This window comes from Brassica napus, chromosome C5 (genome assembly GCF_020379485.1).
Source record: "Brassica napus cultivar Da-Ae chromosome C5, Da-Ae, whole genome shotgun sequence".
Classification (NCBI taxonomy): domain Eukaryota; kingdom Viridiplantae; phylum Streptophyta; class Magnoliopsida; order Brassicales; family Brassicaceae; genus Brassica; species Brassica napus.
In genome coordinates this window covers 20,519,457-20,537,507 of record NC_063448.1, presented here as the reverse complement: position 1 = coordinate 20,537,507, position 18,051 = coordinate 20,519,457, and the positions used below count along the sequence as shown (strand labels likewise).

Sequence of the window (18,051 nt, the reverse complement as noted above, 5' to 3'; positions counted from 1 at the left end):
TCTGTTATCTTTTATAAACATTATATTTAACTAATTTTACTATTTTATAATTATATCTATCATTTTAAAATAAAACATTGTATTTAACTAAATATGATAACATTATTTTAAACTGATAAATTAATATATTTTATTTTCACAAACATTAAAAATTTATGCTAGAAATATAATATGTTGGTAGAACGGGTTAATACTAGTAAATTAGATAATTCATATATAAAATTAACTTATCATAAACTTATATATATATATATATATATATTTATTATCTAAAATGAATAAACATAAAAAATATTGATAAAGGAAATCTAGCGCTTTGAATTACGGATCAGGATCATAATAATTGAATAAAAAATAATTTTAAAATATATATACTAAAAAATGTCAAATATATGTGATGATTTGAAATAATCAATTAACTTACAACATAAAAACTATCAAATTGTTATATTTAAAATAATTATATATAAACATTTAAATATATAAGTAACTTAAAAAATATATTCTAATTATATAAAATAATATAAACATGAAAATTAATATCTGCACGGTTGTGTGGATCCAAATCTAGTAAAGATTAAAAGAAAAGGACACTTTAAATCTGCAGGTCACTGGAACGAGAAAGATTTAACAAAAAAATTAACAATGAGGAGGGCTTCCTGGGGGGGGGGGGTGGCAACCTTAAACTTTTCTTGTAATGGCATTGTGAACAATATTTCAGTTTATCAAACATACAAGACACATATCATGATAACTTAGATTACTAGGCTTCGCGAATTTTTAACATTTGTTGGACCCACCCACTAATTTATCCTTATGGCTAGCATATTTTTGGTTAAAATTTGCAAACTACCCTAAACTGTGCAATCGTAATTAAACCGAAAACACCCCTGTCCCCTCTAGTATCCCACGTAGTCCTAGATTAGATTTCTTATCCTCTCTTTCGTGATCCTTTACAATTTTATTATGTATTTTACTTTTTTTATATTTTCAGAAATAGCTTTCTCTTCTCCTTTTTTTATCAGTACCTCTGTGTTTTTCTTATTCTAAACAATATATTATCCGCCGCGAGCACCTCATCTATTCCCGTTTCTACTGATTTTCGTCTCATATACCATCCTCAAAAACCGTCAAACAGCGCTTGTCACCAATGTCTCGCCACCGTGAATTTGGTTATGGCTAGTGATGTGCCGCAATCCACGGATCAGTACATGGAACAAGCTCAACATGGAGTTCAGGACGTTCTGAACATTTCAACCGAGATTCATGTTTTTTACCGTACCGGACAGACTGACTATGTAGTGTACTGGACCGTCCCGCATACGTCCGGAAAGGAGTTTTGGCTGGAACCATGGCCGGATGACCGATCTGACCGTACTGGAGCTTGCTTTCCTGTCCAACTTCACAAGCTAAAGCTGAAGGTCAAGCCAGAATCAACTTAGGACGAACCAATTCCGATTCAGACCATAGCTTCTCTCTTTTGGCTCGTTTGGCTCGTACCGCATGCACCAGCGACTGTGCTGATGATCTCACCGCCTTGTTCGATCCGATCATGAACTTTTCCTTTGGATATTTCTGTAAGGCAAGGATCCTTAAGCTCTCAGAAGACTTAGGCCCCGTTGGAACGCGACTTGTCCGATCAGAACGTCCCGCGGCCCTTGCTGATCGTCCCGCCCATGTGCTGATCCTTTCCGCCTTGGACACAGCCAGCTCGGATGAATCTGGACAGGAGCTGAACAGTCTTCTTGACTAGTCTTCTCCAGTTTCCGTGCTTTGACCAGATCTAGTCAAATTGACTAGTCATCTCCATTTTCTGTGCTTTGACCAGATCTAGTCAAATTTATATTGTCTATGTCTTGTTTTCCTACATTTCTATTTATTGTCTTTGACTACAACTAGTATAAGTATGTAATCTCATTCCATCAATAAGGCAATCGATTTTCCCCTTAAAGTTTATGAGTTTATCTCTTTGTTCTTTGCTTAGAATAGTTCTTGTTTTTTGTCGAGTGATTCTCCAAGTAAACATATCTTCCCTTGTTGGTCTTGACGTCACATTCCAAACCACAATCGAAGCTAAGGCCTTTCCGCAACCTTGTGTGTCGCCTATCAAACCATCAGATCTCCCTACTTTGGCGAGTTCATATCCAAAATCTAGTTGAGTGATCCTTGTCCGAATCTAGGACGTATCAAAGTGGTATCAGAGCAACTCTTCCGGTATTGTCTATTTCATTCATCTTTCTCATCTTCCATTTTCTTATAAACACTTCTTCTTCTACCTTTCTTAAATCTGAGCCCCTCATTACCATCCACCATATCAAAAAAAAAAGAAGAAAGATCTATAAGAAAAAAAAACAAAAAAAAAAAGAAATCGAAAATTTCATTTCGGGATTGGTGGTGGAAGAGAATGCCTGCTGAATGAGGAGAAATCTAGCCTTTGAGGTGGTTAAAATGGATTTCAAAAATCAAAAATCTCTTATCTTTCTATCTTGAGAAAATTTTCTTGTTTGCTTGGATTTGTCCATTGGGATTCTTTGATTTGTTCTCTTAGAACATTGAGTAAAAACTTGTGTGTGATCACCTAAATCTGAGAGAAACACTTGAGTGGGTGAGATTAAACACTTGAGAGTGTGAGGTTTTATTTCCTAACTTTTGTGTTGAGATTTTCAGGTTATGATGTTTGGTCTTCCAAGGAAAAATAGCAAGGAGAAATCCCCACAACAAACTATCTCTCAATCTTCATTTAAATATTTTTTGAATAATTTTGATGAGTTTGTTAGTGTGCAGGATAGGCCAAATAGGAGGTGCAATGAACCTTTCAGGTCGTCCCAAGGTGAAGCTGATCCAAAGAGGCGATTCCTTCAGTTTGATGTAAAAGAGATATGTGAGAATTTTGAGAAGGGAATGATGAAAGCCCTCAAGGTCGTCAGTAAGATCCACATGAAGAGCACATCCATACGTGCACCTGTAGCTGAGCCATCCTTGTTCATCAGCAAGAAAGCCAAAGGTAATTAATTTTTTTTCAGATTCTTTACCTATTTTTGATGAATATGAAGAAGAGCTGATTGAAAATCTGATGTCTTGTGAAGAAAGTTGTGATCTTCCTTGTCTTGAATCTGAACTTATACTTGATAATGAACAGACTATTGTAGAACTAACCGTTTGCAACCGAAGCATCTGAGTAGTCTTGTTTTGTCTCCACAGGTTTTTGAGGAAGAGCCACTATACTATCCACATCAAGGACCACATCTTGACACTAGAAAACCCTTGGATGAGGATCTAGGTCCAATCTTTGATAAGGAGGACGAACCTGGCCCAGTCTTTGATGAAGAAGCAACAAGCATCACCTCCATCGTCATGGAGAGCCATCTATGCTTTGATCCCGGCACAACTCATGCTCCTTTGTCTCCTGATCTTCAAGAGCACTGTAAGCAATCTGATTTGCTTCATTCTCAGCCTGATATGTTTGTTAAGATCAGTTCTCTTGGTGTGATTCATTTTTGGTCTTGAAAAGGTGAAAGATTTTTGTGTTTCAAAATCTGTTTTTGAAAGCATGATTAATTCTTTTAAAATCTTTGAACCTGATGAACTTCTTGATCAACCACGTTTTCAAAAAGACAATGGCATCAATTCTAGAATAATCTCGAGCTTTGATCAGTTCTTAAAGCATAGCAAAGGCTTTGATCATTTTGAAAAATCTCTTGAGTTTGATTTGAAACAAACTGATTTTTGTGCTAGAAACTCTTTTGATTCGTTTGTTTTCAAAGAAAATGGTTTTGATCTGAGTTCTTCTAAAATGTACTGATCACTGATGATTTGTTTGTATCTTCTCTTGCCTTGGACGGTTTCTTGATTAATCAGTTGCTGGAAAATAAATCACTTAGAACTGAAAATGATTTTTGTGATCTTGATTTTGGTTATTCTGTTTTGCAGCCTGATCTTGTGTATTCTGAAACTGATAGAACTTGGAATCTTCTGAGATCATTTCGTGATAATTGTGTTGTTTTGAGCCTTGATGATATTGTGGTTTACAACACTTTCTTTGAAAAACATCTTGAGTCTTTGATAGTTGTTTCTCAATCTGAACTTACTCTTTTGTGTTCAGATGTTGAGAAGGATATGCACGTCTTGAAAATGAATAATATTATTGCATATCTTGATAAGATTCTGGTCTGTAATGTCTACTTTGATGTGCATCGTGAAATGATGAAATGTGTGTTACTTGTTCTTGGAAAAGAATTTTTTTTTTTTGATTTGAACAAGTATCTGTCTTGCACATTTGATTCTGGTCTTCTAGCTTCTGTTTTGAGTGTCCAGGAAAGACAGGTTCAGCCTCTGAGAAATGAAAGCATTGATTGTGCCCAACAGCCTGAGATTTTGATAAGCTTTGTTGTCCAAACCGGCTACCTTAGAGATGCCAGCGACAGGGGTTCAGTCCAAAACGGATATCTCAATATTCAGAAGGTATTTTGTCATGAATCCAATTTCTCTGGAAAGCCAACTCACAAAGGATTCACTGAGGCTTGGAATCACTTGAAAATGTTCACGTAGGAAGGAGTTATGAATTTTCCAAACTGGAGATTCTCCAGCCCGTCTATCCGCGAGTACCAGACTTCTAAAAGAGATTCAGGCCCAAGAAAGAAGCGGCCTGAGCCAAAACCGATCCTCCATGAACCAAAGGTGTTTCCTCAGTCAACCTCCTGTCAAAACCAAAAGCACTGTAAGGATCATGGGTTGATTGCCTCTGCTCATCATGAAAACGTTTTGAATCCGAGAATTTCCAAAAGAAAACACATCTTTACTTGGTTGAAAAACGTTTTGCTTAAACCTTTTCATAAATTGTTTTACTTAAGTTGTGCTTTGAAAGAGATTTGGTGTAGAAAAATGCATGAACCAAAATTACTTAGGCCAAAGAATCAATTTGATTTCGTTCATGATGAGAATTTTTCAGATTTGACATTGTCTCTTTCTTTTCCTAACCGTTTGACAGCTTGGCCTAATTTTAAAATTGATAAAAAAAAATTTGGTGATCAGTTTACTTGCTTGATGCTTGCCCACGTGCTTGATGATTATCCTAAGAGTTTGGATCATGTTTTTGATGTCTTAAGGATAGAGAAACCCTTTGATTATTTCTTTATCAGATTTGATGTGGTTTCTCTAGTTGTTTTGACTGAACATGATAAGCATGATCATTTCACAAAGAGAGCAAGCAATGATGTACGCCAAAGGACTTGGAATTACTTGATGAAAACGACTTGAAAACTCTAAGGAAGTTTCTGTCCAATCTTTTCATTCACTGAATTTTCCTGGAATTTTAATTCTTTTGTATCTGATTTCTTTCCTTTTGATATAGGTACAATGGATTTGAGGACAAATCATTTTGAAGAGGGAGGGAATGATGTGCCGCAGTCCACGGATCAGTCTATGGAACCAGCTCAGCATGGAGTTCAGGACGTTCTGAACATTTCAACCGAGGTTCATGTTTTTCACCGTACCGGACAGACTGACCGTGTAGTGTACTGGACCGTCCCGTATACGTCCGGAAAGGAGCTTTGGCTGGAACCATGGCCGGATGACCGATCTGACCGTACTGGAGCTTGCCTTTCCTGTCAAACTTCACAAGCTAAGGCTGAAGGTCAAGCCAGAATCAACTTAGGATGAGCCAATTCCGATTCAGACCATAGCTTCTCTCTTTTGGCCCGTTTGGCTCGTACCACATGCACCAGTGACTGTGCTGATGATCTCGCCGCTTTGTTCGATCCGATCATGGACTTTTCCTTTGGATATTTCTCTAAGGCAAGGATCCTTAAGCTCTCAGAATACTTGGGCCACGTTGGAACGCGACTTGTCCGATCAGAACGTCCCACGGCCCTTGCTGATCGTCCCGCCCATGTCCTAATCCTTTCCGCCTTGGACACAGCCAGCTCGGATGAATCTGGACAGGAGCCGAACAGTCTTCTTGACTAGTCTTCTCCAGTTTACGTGCTTTGACCAGATCTAGTCAAATTGACTAGTCATCTCCATTTTCCGTGCTTTGACCAGATCTAGTCAAATTTATATTTTCTATGTCTTGTTTTCCTGCATTTCTATTTATTGTCTTTGACTACAACTAGTATAAGTATGTAATCTCATTCCATCAATAAGGCAATCGATTTTCCCCTTAAAGTTTATGAGTTTATCTCTTTGTTCTTTGCTTAGAACAGTTCTTGTTTCTTTGTCGAGTGATTCTCCAAATAAACATATATTTCCTTGTTGGTCTTGACGTCACATTCCAAACCACAATCGAAGCCGGTAGTATCATAAGGCCTTTCCGCAACCTTGTGTGTCGCCTATCAAACCATCAGATCTCCCTACTTTGGCGAGTTCATATCCAAAATCCTGTTGAGTGATCCTTGTTCGAATCTAGGACGTATCAGCTAGGTATGTACTATTAAACACATCATCTGGATCCGTCAAGTACTACCTGAGATCGACGACCCGAGATCAATTCATGGATTGGAAAAACCTCCTCATTGTACGGATCAGCAGGATATTCGAGAAAGATAGGTTCTACCCGAGATCGATGAAGACGATTTCAATTTCACATATTTTAATTGTTAGATAGTAGATATTTGGGTAGCGGTTACCAAATACGAATACCGTTAATTGATAAATTGTTGGTAAAATATTACAGATAATTTTGTTGTAAACTAAATGGTTTATAAATTTCAATATAATATGTGGCTATTAGATGATTCATGTTTGGTTAGCTGTTATAAAATATGTTGTAGCTCTGTATTATTTTTACTGATACATGATTTGTTAAATGTTATAAAATATGTTACTGAAATAATTTAATTATTATTTTGTCTAATTTCTATTTTCTTTAATTGTTAACAATTATTTTATCATATATTGACCAATAAATTACACCTAACATTATTCTTACATGGTAAATAACATATTCGATATTATATAACTCAAAGATTAGACATCATTGTTCCCTTGTATTTAATAAGTATAGACTTCTAATAAACTTGTTTCCCACTAACAATTCATATAACATTTAGCATCAAAGCTTAGCGTTTCAGCCTTTTCCTAACACACTAAAACATTATGTTGAAGTTTCTTATCGTATATTGCTCATTGGAATCAGCTGCATATAGTCGATTCACCGAGACCCTGCAATCAATCTCATTCTCTGATTCATTTATTGATTTTTCGTAGATCTCCAGCTCAAAGAACTTTTTGCAGTATTCTTTGATTATATGATTCATGGCGGCGAGGAAGATTAGTTGAAGAGGAAGCTGGTGTTAGATTATCGTCGGAAATAGAGTTAGTGGTGGTTCGGTAATTTAGAAAGTAGATCGGCAGATGCAGATTTTAGAAGATTATATTTATGATGATGAATGATGACATCGTTGCCAGAAGATAGAAATGAGAAAAAAATAAATAAATGTTGAAGATGCATTTAAATTGAAACTTTCTCTTTTTCACGTGTTGAATTGATAGGGGCAAAAACGTCAGCCCGTATTCATTTTGTTAGGTGAATTGGTATTGTACGGTTAGTAGGGTAGTTTCTTAATTTTGTTCTCATTCATGTATATATGGCAAATTATTCTCATTCAAAATTGCTTTATCACTATTTTCACTTTTATTTTTATATTGTAGAAAATACAAGTGTTAGGGCCATTCCTAGATTGCGTTATACATAATACATATACACTTACATTTACTCTAAAGCTATATTTAGGAATTTTGTGTGAATAATCCAAATCGAATCCACTCCACTCCATTTTGTCTTTGAAACTTTGTAATCTTTTTTTTTTTGAAACACTTGAAACTTTGTAATCATCCTACTGTATTAGGCGACGTCCAGTGTTTCTTAAAACTTAGGATATGCTCATATTATATGATAAGCAGGCCTGATGATAAGTGTTGAATATTTGAATTGTATATATCTATGGTACTCAATAGTTTGGAGTATGTACAATAAAAATTCATGCATGCTTAGATTTTGAAACGTGCTTAAAATAAAGGGATCAGTTTTACCAGTTATAAACTAATTAAAAGCTGATGTTATACATCTTTTTGGTTGGACGAATGCTTATACTATACATCTCACAAGCAAACTGAGAAACAAGAAAAAAACTGATATTATAAATCTTTTTTTTGCCCAAAAAAAAACTGAGAAACAATTTGGAAACTCGCATTTTACAATAAAACTAGTTAGAACCATTAGTTATTTATTTTATATTTTGATATATAAGCTCTTTACCAAGACACCAATTTTTCTCACATTTGTTCCTTTTTACTATATATTTAGCTGAAAGTTCTTATGTATTGGTTCAAAAAGAAAAAAAAGTACTATTATGTCTCATTTAAACATGAACATAGGATAAAAACAAATTATGCTACGTCAGTGGCAATAGTAAATATGTCAAGACATAATTACATATGAGTGCTTATCTATATTTAGACCAAAAAAAATATGAGTGCTTATAATTAATTAATCACTGCCTTCTCCGACCAAAATGGACCCGACCACACAATTCAATATCCTTGTAAACGACGCTTACTCGTACTGTTAGTCTGTTACACATCAATGCACGCATACAAATCAAGTGATTAACTTATTCAACCACGTACGTTTTCTGACTTTGTCTATACTGATATACAACACATAAAACAATATATGTAGTAGAATTTTTTTTTTTTTTTTGACAACGTAGTAGAAAATTATACTATAAAATATACAAAAAGTAAAAGAGAATATATTATATTTATATTTGCTCTTTTAAAAATAATAATTAGGTCACTCTTTTTGCTGTATCAGACTCAGACAACTTGTACTCTCCTAAACTGTGAGAAAATACAAAATTCAAAAAACCATTTGAATCTCCTCTCACAACACAACAACATCAATTTCAAGCTCTGTTTCAATGGAAACACTGAATAAGAATCCATCTGTTAGAAGAAAAAGCAAGCTAGCAAGAACGTTCCAGAAGGTATGCAGCCTGAGGACGACGTCGACGAAGGTCTCCTCCATGTCGAAGCCCCATAACCCAAACTTCTACGACGAGGATGACGACGGAGACTCCGTCTTCGATCTGAAGAGTCCTTCGAGCAGCAGGAGTGGAGAGCGACGGAGAGCGGTTTTAGAGGCGGTGGTTGCCAAGATCTTCGCCAGCACGACTTCTATTAAAGCCGCGTACGTAGAGCTTCAGATGGCGCAGCATCCTTACGACAACGCTGCGATACAAGCGGCGGATACGGCGGTGGTGGAGGAGCTTAGAGCGTTATCGGAGCTGAAACAGAGTTTTCTAAGGAAGGAGCTGAATCTTTCTCCGCAAGTGGCGATTATGCTCGCTGAGATTCAGGAGCAACAGAGCTTGATGAGGACGTATGATATCACAATCAAAAAGCTCGAATCGGAAGTTACTGAGAAGCAATCAAGAATCGATTCGTTAAAAACAAATCTCGAAGGAAGCTCATCGTTCAACAAATCGCTGGAGAAGAAGCTCACGGCGAGTGGATCAGTCTTTCTGTTTTCGAATTTGAATTTAAGCCACTTCGTTCAGATTCTAGGGTTTACATTGAGATCCGTAAGAGCCTTCGTTAAATCGTTAGTGAAGGAGATGGAATCGGCGAGGTGGGATCTCGACGCCGCCGCTTCCGCCGCAGTCCGAAACGCATCCACTGTCTTCGCAATGCCGAGCCACCGTTGCTTCGCGTTTGAGTCCTTCGTCTGCGGGAAAATGCTGGAGAATTTCGAATCTCCCAGCTTCGCGTTACCTAAGGTCGACGAGAAACGGAGCCGTGAGGAATACTTTAACCTAAGATCCGTCGACCCGATTCAGTACTTGACCCGAAACCCGGGTTCCTCCTTTGCGAGGTTTGTTCTTCATAAGTACTTGAGCGTTATAGACGCGAAGATGGAGTGTTCCTTCTTCGGGAACTTGAACCAGAGGAAGCTGGTTAACTCGGGCGGGTTTCCGGATTCGGGTTTCTTCGCAACCTTCTGTGAGATGGCTAAACGGATCTGGCTTCTGCACTGCTTGGCGTTTTGTCTCAGCGAAAACGTCAAGGTGTTTCAGATCAAAAGAGGATGTAGATTCTCTCTAGTGTACATGGAGAGCGTGAAAACTGGTGACCAGTCTCTCGTCTCCGGCGATAATGCGGATATCCGGGTCGGGTTCACGGTTGTTCCCGGGTTTAAAATTGGCCATGACGTGATACAGAGCCAGATTTACTTATCTCCGATGGCCGGTTTTCATCTCCCCCGTTCATGAAAAGATGACAAACACGTTGTCTTTTGACACGCCGGCGAAATAAAAGAGCGGTGGCGCGTGTAAAAGGAATGGTGGGACCTGTTTTGGAAGGCGTAAGACAATGTGAGCGGTGTTAGAAAATGGCGGGAGGGATCTCACCAATGATTTAGTTAGTGACACACTGACACTGTGACAGAAAATGATCAATGAGAATTTTATTTTGTTTAAAGTTTTAGATTATAAAACGCAGCACAGTAGAATGCCATGAGTTGGTCGGACCATGCATGTAAATATCTTTGGCAGCTAAAACTAACTTGTTTAAATGTGTTTTTATTTTAGTTTTATTTATATTTGGTAAGGATATCTATCTCTACTATATAAAAACAGCTAAATTGACACAATTCTGAGCTGGCCACGTCAGCTAAAATATTCACAACCAATCATTCAGCCACGTCATTTAATCTACCTCGCCGTCTGCGTAACCAAATCGTCACGGTTTCAAATCTTCTTCTACTTTCTTCATCAATCTCTGTTATTAATCTCTCGAGTTAACGCATTATCTTAAATCATTCTTTCAATTTCCAGAATCAATCACTATAGATTTGTTCTCCGTCCGTTTCAAAGATCCATAACACCACCAGTATAAATCTGCGGGAAGTGCAGCCCTCACCACATATCGTCAAAGCAACCCATTCACTCAAATATGATATCTTTGTCGGTTGACATGATTCAGATTACCAGAAGATTTCTAAGAAGAGAGCAGAAGAGGTCGTAAAACTACAAACCCAACGACGATGACGAAGAAGATGAATCGATGAAGCCACAAGTGGTAACCATTCATAAGATCTTCTCTGATGCTAACATGCCGCCGAACTTTGACGAAATCGATGAGAAAGAAGGGTCCAACGATGATTCTGATATTGAAGACCACAAAAGATTCAATCTGGAATCACCAAGGCTTTTGTATAACTGATGATTTCAAGGTAATACTTATCTTTTTATTAAGATTTTGGTTGAACTCTGAAATGTAGAAAGAGTGTAACAGATGATGGATCTCACTGTAATTCCATTTGCAGACGCATTCAAAATTTCTCTCAAGTCTTTCATGAAGAATGAAAGAGATGATGCAATGGTGAGATCTATTTAGCATAGAAAACCTATTCTGATATGCAAAGTTTAGAATAATAGTTTTGAGTTTCCATGATCGTGTCTCGGTATTATCAGCACATAAGCGTCTTATTGTTCAGATGCCAGCAGAAGAGTAAGTTTGAATGAAGGTCAAAGATCAAGCCAGAACGGCAAAACATTTGGTATGGTACTGGCCAAACTCACTACCATTTTTTTTCCTGTGCGCGTTGCTTTTGATGATTACTCACTATAAGTCTGTAACAATTCGTTAACCTTGCTCAGATATGATATATTAAATCTCCAAGCTATTTGAATTCCAATGAGAAGATTCTTATAGGTGTTGCCACTAAAGGAGGTATGGTTTCCTCAATACTGAATCCGGTTTAGTCCTCTCTTTCTGATTGTTTGGTGTGCTTTTTCCTCCTTTTGATAACTTACTCAGTTTTTTCTCCCTGAACTAATCGAATTATAGTGGTCAAGATTTTTAGTGTTGTAAGTTTTGTTTATCCTTCTTTTTCAATATTTTTGTCTCTGATAACGTTACCTCTGATTCATATTTCTGGTTCTCGAACATGTAAACAAGGCTTCGCATGCTCAGAAGTTTCTGAATGCTTCAAGGTTAAACGAAGCTTAATGTAGCTAGAATCTTCGTACAGTGTTCGCATGTATATTCATGAGTCGCCTGTCTTATTTTGCCATCTAAATCTGTTTTTTTTATGTTGGAACATCCATCAGTGTAAAAAAAGAGAAGAAAATAAGTATTCTTCTCAGAGTTCGGAGAAACAATGAAAACAGACTTTAAAGTCTGTAACGTATATAAATGATCAATATATAATTTGATTCTATCATGAAGAGAAATTAAAGGTCTTAGCAGTTTTGGTATGACTCCTACTTCCACCTGTTCGAAATAAACAAAAAACAAACGAAACAAGAGTTATAACTCATAAGATTTCAAAGACATTATACAGTTAACACATAATGCATTATCTTTAAATGTAAAATTAATGTTATGATAAACAACAAGATACGTAAAAGTTCAAAAAAAAACAAGATACATTCATTACAATTTATATGTTTTTGAATATAATATTATTAAATTATTATTTAAAGTTGATATTACATATGAGAGTATCATCATTTAGAGGTGTTATTGGTTTATGTATTTAAACTGATTTTAGAAATACAGATAGTATTTACAAATTCAAGTAAACTGTACATATTTTCAAATCTAACCTACAAATTTTAATTAGTATTTACAAATCCGGAGTTTTTTTCTTAGGATTTTAGTTTTTATATTTTTAGCAAATAAATCTATAAAAATACATTTCAAATATGAAATTGAATCCATTAATAAATCCGTATATGATTAGATAACACCTGATTTAAATTAGAATTTATAAATCATGAAACCAATAAGACATGATTGTGATATGGATTTTAAAATTGTAGAACCAATAATACTAGATTTAATTTAGATTTTCAAATATATTAAAATACATCAACCAATAATCCCCTCTGAATTTGTGTTTTATTGCCGATCATGTATAAAAAATAAAATACAAAATATGATAATTTATTGCACATAATTACATAAGAAGTAAACTAAGTACTTCAACTCAAAAGAAGAAGAATATCAATTGCATCATTATTTTTTTACTGAGTACGTTTATTCTTCCATAGAATATAACTCTATTTTAAAATAACCAAAGTTCTTTTCTAGATTGATCACAAATTTTTAAATTATATTAGCATTTATAAAATAAAGTATTGTAGGAAATATTGAATTAGAACTACCCAAAATAAAACTAAATAGAAAATAAAACCATTCATAATACATAATGAAAATCAACAAATTTAGGATATGTAATCCGCGCGTAGCGCATAAAAAGAATCTAGTTACAATAAAATGGAGTAACTTGGAAGGGTTTTCTGCGAAAAAATCCTCAATGTGTTTCTTTTTTTTACAAATTAATCCGCGAGCTCAAAAATCCACAGGTCAACCCTGCAAGTGCCAGTCAAACTGCAGTATAACCCTCGGCCGTATATGTGTATTTGACTGTATATAATTTTTATATTTTTCAATACTAAATCGTTTTGGCACTAATTTTTTAATGAAAAAATTTATTGAACACAGGGTGTGTACCTTGAACCTTAAACATTATGTGCATGCTACATAACCATCTCGGCCAACAGAAATATTTGTTTACTTAACAAACACAGTTATATAGATTTCTAAATTCATTTTGAAATGTCCTTGTTTCTTCTTTTTCTCTTGGACATGGGAGTTTGTATAGTGAAGGTGGGGTGATCCATAAAAGCGCATAATATATTTTTTTTCTATCGCCATGGAAGTGCATCATATCTTTCTTCTTTTCTCTGGCCACGATAACACTCGAAGAAGAATGCGGAGATGAGCCGGAAACGCAAATCCCATTCCAATTGTTGTTCAAAACATGTGAGATAATAACTATAAGTAAAGAAAATCGAAAAAAAATAAATGCTTGAGTAACAAGCTCCCATGTCCAAGGAAAGAGGAAGAAACAAAGTCATTTCGGAATGAATTTAGAAATATATATAATTGCATTTGTTAACTAAACAAATATATTTGTTGGCCAAGATGGTTATATAGCATGCACATAGTGTTTAAGGTTCAAGGTTTAAACCATGTATTCAACAATTTATTTTTATTAAAAATTAGTGCCAAAACGATGTAGTATTGAAAAATGTTAAAATTATACACAGTCAAATACACATATCTATGGCCGAAAGTTATATTGCGATTTGACTGACACTTAGAGGGTTGACCCGTGGGTTTTTAAGTTCACGGATTAATTTGCAAAATAAAATCACATTGAAAGTTTTTTTTTTGCAGAAAACACAACTTGGAAAGTAAGATTAGGATCGGTTTTATAGTCAAACATTTGTGTTGGGAGTGGCCATGATTAATTTTAAAACAGAAATGGGTCAAAACACTATACTAATCAATAGAACGTATGTATTGAAGATATTAGAAAACGTGTGGATGATGAATAGGTAAGAGGAGAAAGAGTGAAAACTAAAGATTACATTTAAGGAAGTGAGACAGATCTGTGTGAGTTAAGACAGTCAATCTACTGAGATAAATTGACTAATAAGAGTCCCCACACGACCGACCTAAAATCTAACTTGTTGGACTAGTCAGCAATTAAAAATGTCGTTGTGTAGTTAATTCGTTTTATTTAATTTACATTATATATGGGATGGACGCGGAGTCGGATATTCAAAATTTTAAGGATATCCGAGAACTTTCCATTCTACTATGTATGAATGATTATTTTTGATTCAATCCGCGGCCTTTCGGAATACCGAAAATCTAAAAAATAATATTTTTATCAAATATCTGATTTGAACCGTAAAATTATAATTAAAATTAAAAATTCAATAAAAAGTAAGAACATTTCATTAAGATTGTTTTAAACTACACATTATTTTAAAAATAATAACTAAGTAATCAATTTAGTGAATACAATATTATAAAATGCATATAGAAATATTAAATTATATATATGTATATCGAATATCCATCTTTGTCGTAAAATTACGAATATCCAGATTTTTTTGTCAAGTCAGAATGAATAAGTGATAAAATCAAATTTTATGGAAATTTTGTCCCACTCATACAAATTCGTTTGGCGTGAATTAGTGATATAATGAGAAGGAATAAATGAAAAAGTACAATGAAACTAGGGAAAGGGTTCACCTAATATATTTTAGTTAATTGTCGTAGATTCTAACTAGCTGGCTATTTGATCTTAAGAGAAATCACCTCATGTGTGTAGAAAACAGAGCTGGGTGAGAAAGAGCTTCGATCTTATGGTTCTAAGTTTCTAACCAAAACAGAGCTGGGTGAGAAATAGCTTCGATCTTATGGTTCTAAGTTTCTAACCAACTTGTAAACTCTACGTTAAGGGAATGTCTCAAAATTACATTGTTTTTACGTTGTTTATATTTTATAATGACAAGTTGTATCTAAAACTCTTGCATATCAACTCACGGAATTTTCTCTCTCTCTCTCAAAGCTCTCTGAAATTCTTACCGTTTTGCCTCTGGCGGCCGTATGCCTCTTCCCGTCGGAGGGTGCCTCCTCCTTTATCCTTCCTCTTTTCCTCTTTCCTGTTTGATCCTTCTCTTCCCCTTCGCTCACATCCGATATGTGGTCGTCTCTGGGTCTTCGAGCTTTCACCAGCAGAGGATCCTAGGCCGATTCCGGTGGGTGTCTCGTTTTCTCTGGTGACTCTGCGAGGATGGCTTAGAGAAGGTCGGAGGCTGGGATCGTTTTTTGGGTTGGGATGCGTCTGGAGTCATCTTCTCCCCTTTCAGATCTCTGGCGTGTCCTGTTGATTGGCGGCGCGTGGCTTCGGCTGGAGGCAACTTCGTCCTGGATCTGCTCGTCAACCATCTTTTATTGTCTTTTGATGTCCGGTGGAGTGCTACGGCGGCGCGTGATTCTTCTTTCACACAAGGCATCTTGTCGTTTGTTTGTCCGTTTTGCAGTAGGTACGACAAGGTCCTCCCTCAATGGCGCGCTTGTAGTGGTTTCTGGCTCCGTCGTGTGGCGTTCCGGTACTCCCTCGATTGGTGTGTGCGGCTACGACATGGATATTATCTCGGAGTCGTCTATGGCTTCCAGTCATTCCGTGTTCGTGGAGCTTCCTACTTGTCCTCCCCTATGCCTATGCGCTCAACTTCGACGTCGGTGGTGGTTTGCGTTGTTGAATCGTCTCCGACCTTCTCTTGGGTCCTCTTCGGCTGCTCTTTATGTACCATGTGTTGATTCTGTCCCGTTTGGCAACCCGGTCAGTATCCTGGTTCTCAGGGTCTGTCCACGTCCATGCATCTGCCTTCTGCTTAGTCTTCGGCTGGTGGAGTCTCGGTGTTGCTATGGTTTGAGCTCATCATCCCAGTTTCGGAGTCTGTGGCTTGCGTGCTTCCTTCGGTGGATGGATTCTTCCGGGTTGCTCAGAAGATCAGGAATGTCAAAGTGGAGCTTTTGCTGCCTTCAAAACCTTTTTGTAGGTCTTTGGCGCAAGCCTTCTAGGTGGGCTTCGCCAAATAAATGCTCGATCTCGGTGTGGTGGCGGTCTTCGTCTCTAGCGTGGTTGTCTGTTTGTGAATGTGGATGCTCGGAAGTCCATCTCGAGCTGTTCTTCGTTGAATCGATCATTAAAAGCATATCATCGGGGATGCCAAATTTTACTGGGTTCTGTATTTCGCAATAACTGCGGCTCTTCCTTTTGCGGCAAGCGATGGTTCGGATAAGCTGAGGCATCCGGATAGCGGCCTGTTTGTTGTGTCGGTCCCTGTTGTGCCTAGATCGTGTCTGTGTTTAGATTTATTTTACGTTTTCCGTCTTTTGTTGTCTATTGTAGTTGTGTCAAAAATCATAAAATTGGTAATAATATCTTAACATTTTACCAAAAAAAAAAAATATCTTGCATATGATTCTATAAATTTTATGTTTATGATTTATACTAGTTTGTAGTTATGAGCTCTAAGATTACTATAAAGTAGAACAGAAAAAATAACGAGAAATGGCTTTCATTGAATGTGTATGTATTTCAAATGACTTGTAATAATTAATTCCTGTAATTGAGAGCTTACATGTTGAGTTTATTGGAAAAAAAATTATGTGGGCTAAGACAAAGAACGAGAAATCATATAGGAAAGGTAACACATATTAAGAAAAAAAGATACAACAATTTTGAAGAAGCTTAAGAGACTTCCAAAGAAAATTGAGTATCCTTTCGACAAGAGATTAATAAAGCAAAGAGAATGTAAATCTAAGTCGTGCTATATTTATTTGAGACCTACTCACCAAACTCGTATCTTATCAGGATCGTTATTCCACGTCAAGGCCATGATAGTATGATACTACTGATTACTGAAATGGAAAAAGGAAACATAATCGTCCTCATTTACGAGAAACTATAAATTGACTAAAAGAAACTAAAAGTGAGGGGGCAGCGAAAGCAGTAGACACGTCAAATGAGTTCACGAGGGATAAGGAAAAGAGTGTCTTACCTTATTAGACACATTTTTCTCTTTTTTGTCATGATAAGGCACTTGTAACTGGAGGTACACTTTATTTTCTTTCTCTCTTTGTATTTGTACATAACTACCTCTTTCGCTTGGTCAAGGGAAACAAGAGATTAGTTAACGGTGGGCCATTTTTTCTTTTTTTTTAATATTATTAAATAACTGTATCACCCATGTATTTGTTTGTTGATTTTTTCTTTTATAATAAACATTTAGCTTATTTTCTCTCGTATAATAAATTATATAAAAAAATATTTATATTTTAACATCCATTTTGATATATTTTACATAATTTGTAAATCAAACTTGTGAATACAAAAAAAACGTGGACAAGAAAAACTAACAAGAAAAAGTAAAAAAATATGGACAAACAAACCGTAGAGAATAAAAAAAAGTACACACTTGAGTCTTAGACAGAATGAATACCCACTTGAGTCTTAGACATAGAATGACTAGTATTGTGAATATGAATGGATGTGGATATCGATCTGTGGACAGTAGAACAAACATACCAAACTAAAAGTTTGAACCCTTCGAATTGCAACCCACAATTGACTAAATTAACCAAACTAAACCAAGCAATAAATAACAAAATTTGAAA

At 36.0% G+C, this 18,051-nt stretch overlaps 1 protein-coding gene and 1 long non-coding RNA gene across 2 annotated transcripts; both read left to right on the top strand.

The window, feature by feature from the left end:
• The first annotated feature begins 444 nt into the window (after positions 1 to 444).
• LOC125587783 lies at positions 445 to 6,167 on the top strand. Its single transcript, XR_007324154.1, has 2 exons — positions 445 to 3,004; positions 3,202 to 6,167. It is a non-coding gene; the product is annotated as an uncharacterized LOC125587783 (long non-coding RNA).
• Positions 6,168 to 8,310: 2,143 nt separating this feature from the next.
• LOC106399748 (protein GRAVITROPIC IN THE LIGHT 1-like) lies at positions 8,311 to 10,618 on the top strand. The gene has a single exon (XM_048758915.1). It carries the CDS (start codon positions 8,919 to 8,921, stop codon positions 10,266 to 10,268), a length of 1,350 nt encoding a protein of 449 aa, XP_048614872.1. The 5' UTR covers positions 8,311 to 8,918; the 3' UTR covers positions 10,269 to 10,618.
• Positions 10,619 to 18,051: the final 7,433 nt, after the last annotated feature.

Bases quoted from the DNA above. Each gene is read 5' to 3' on its own strand.
- LOC106399748 (XM_048758915.1), top strand. From the start codon at position 8,919: ATGGAAACACTGAATAAGAATCCATCTGTTAGAAGAAAAAGCAAGCTA.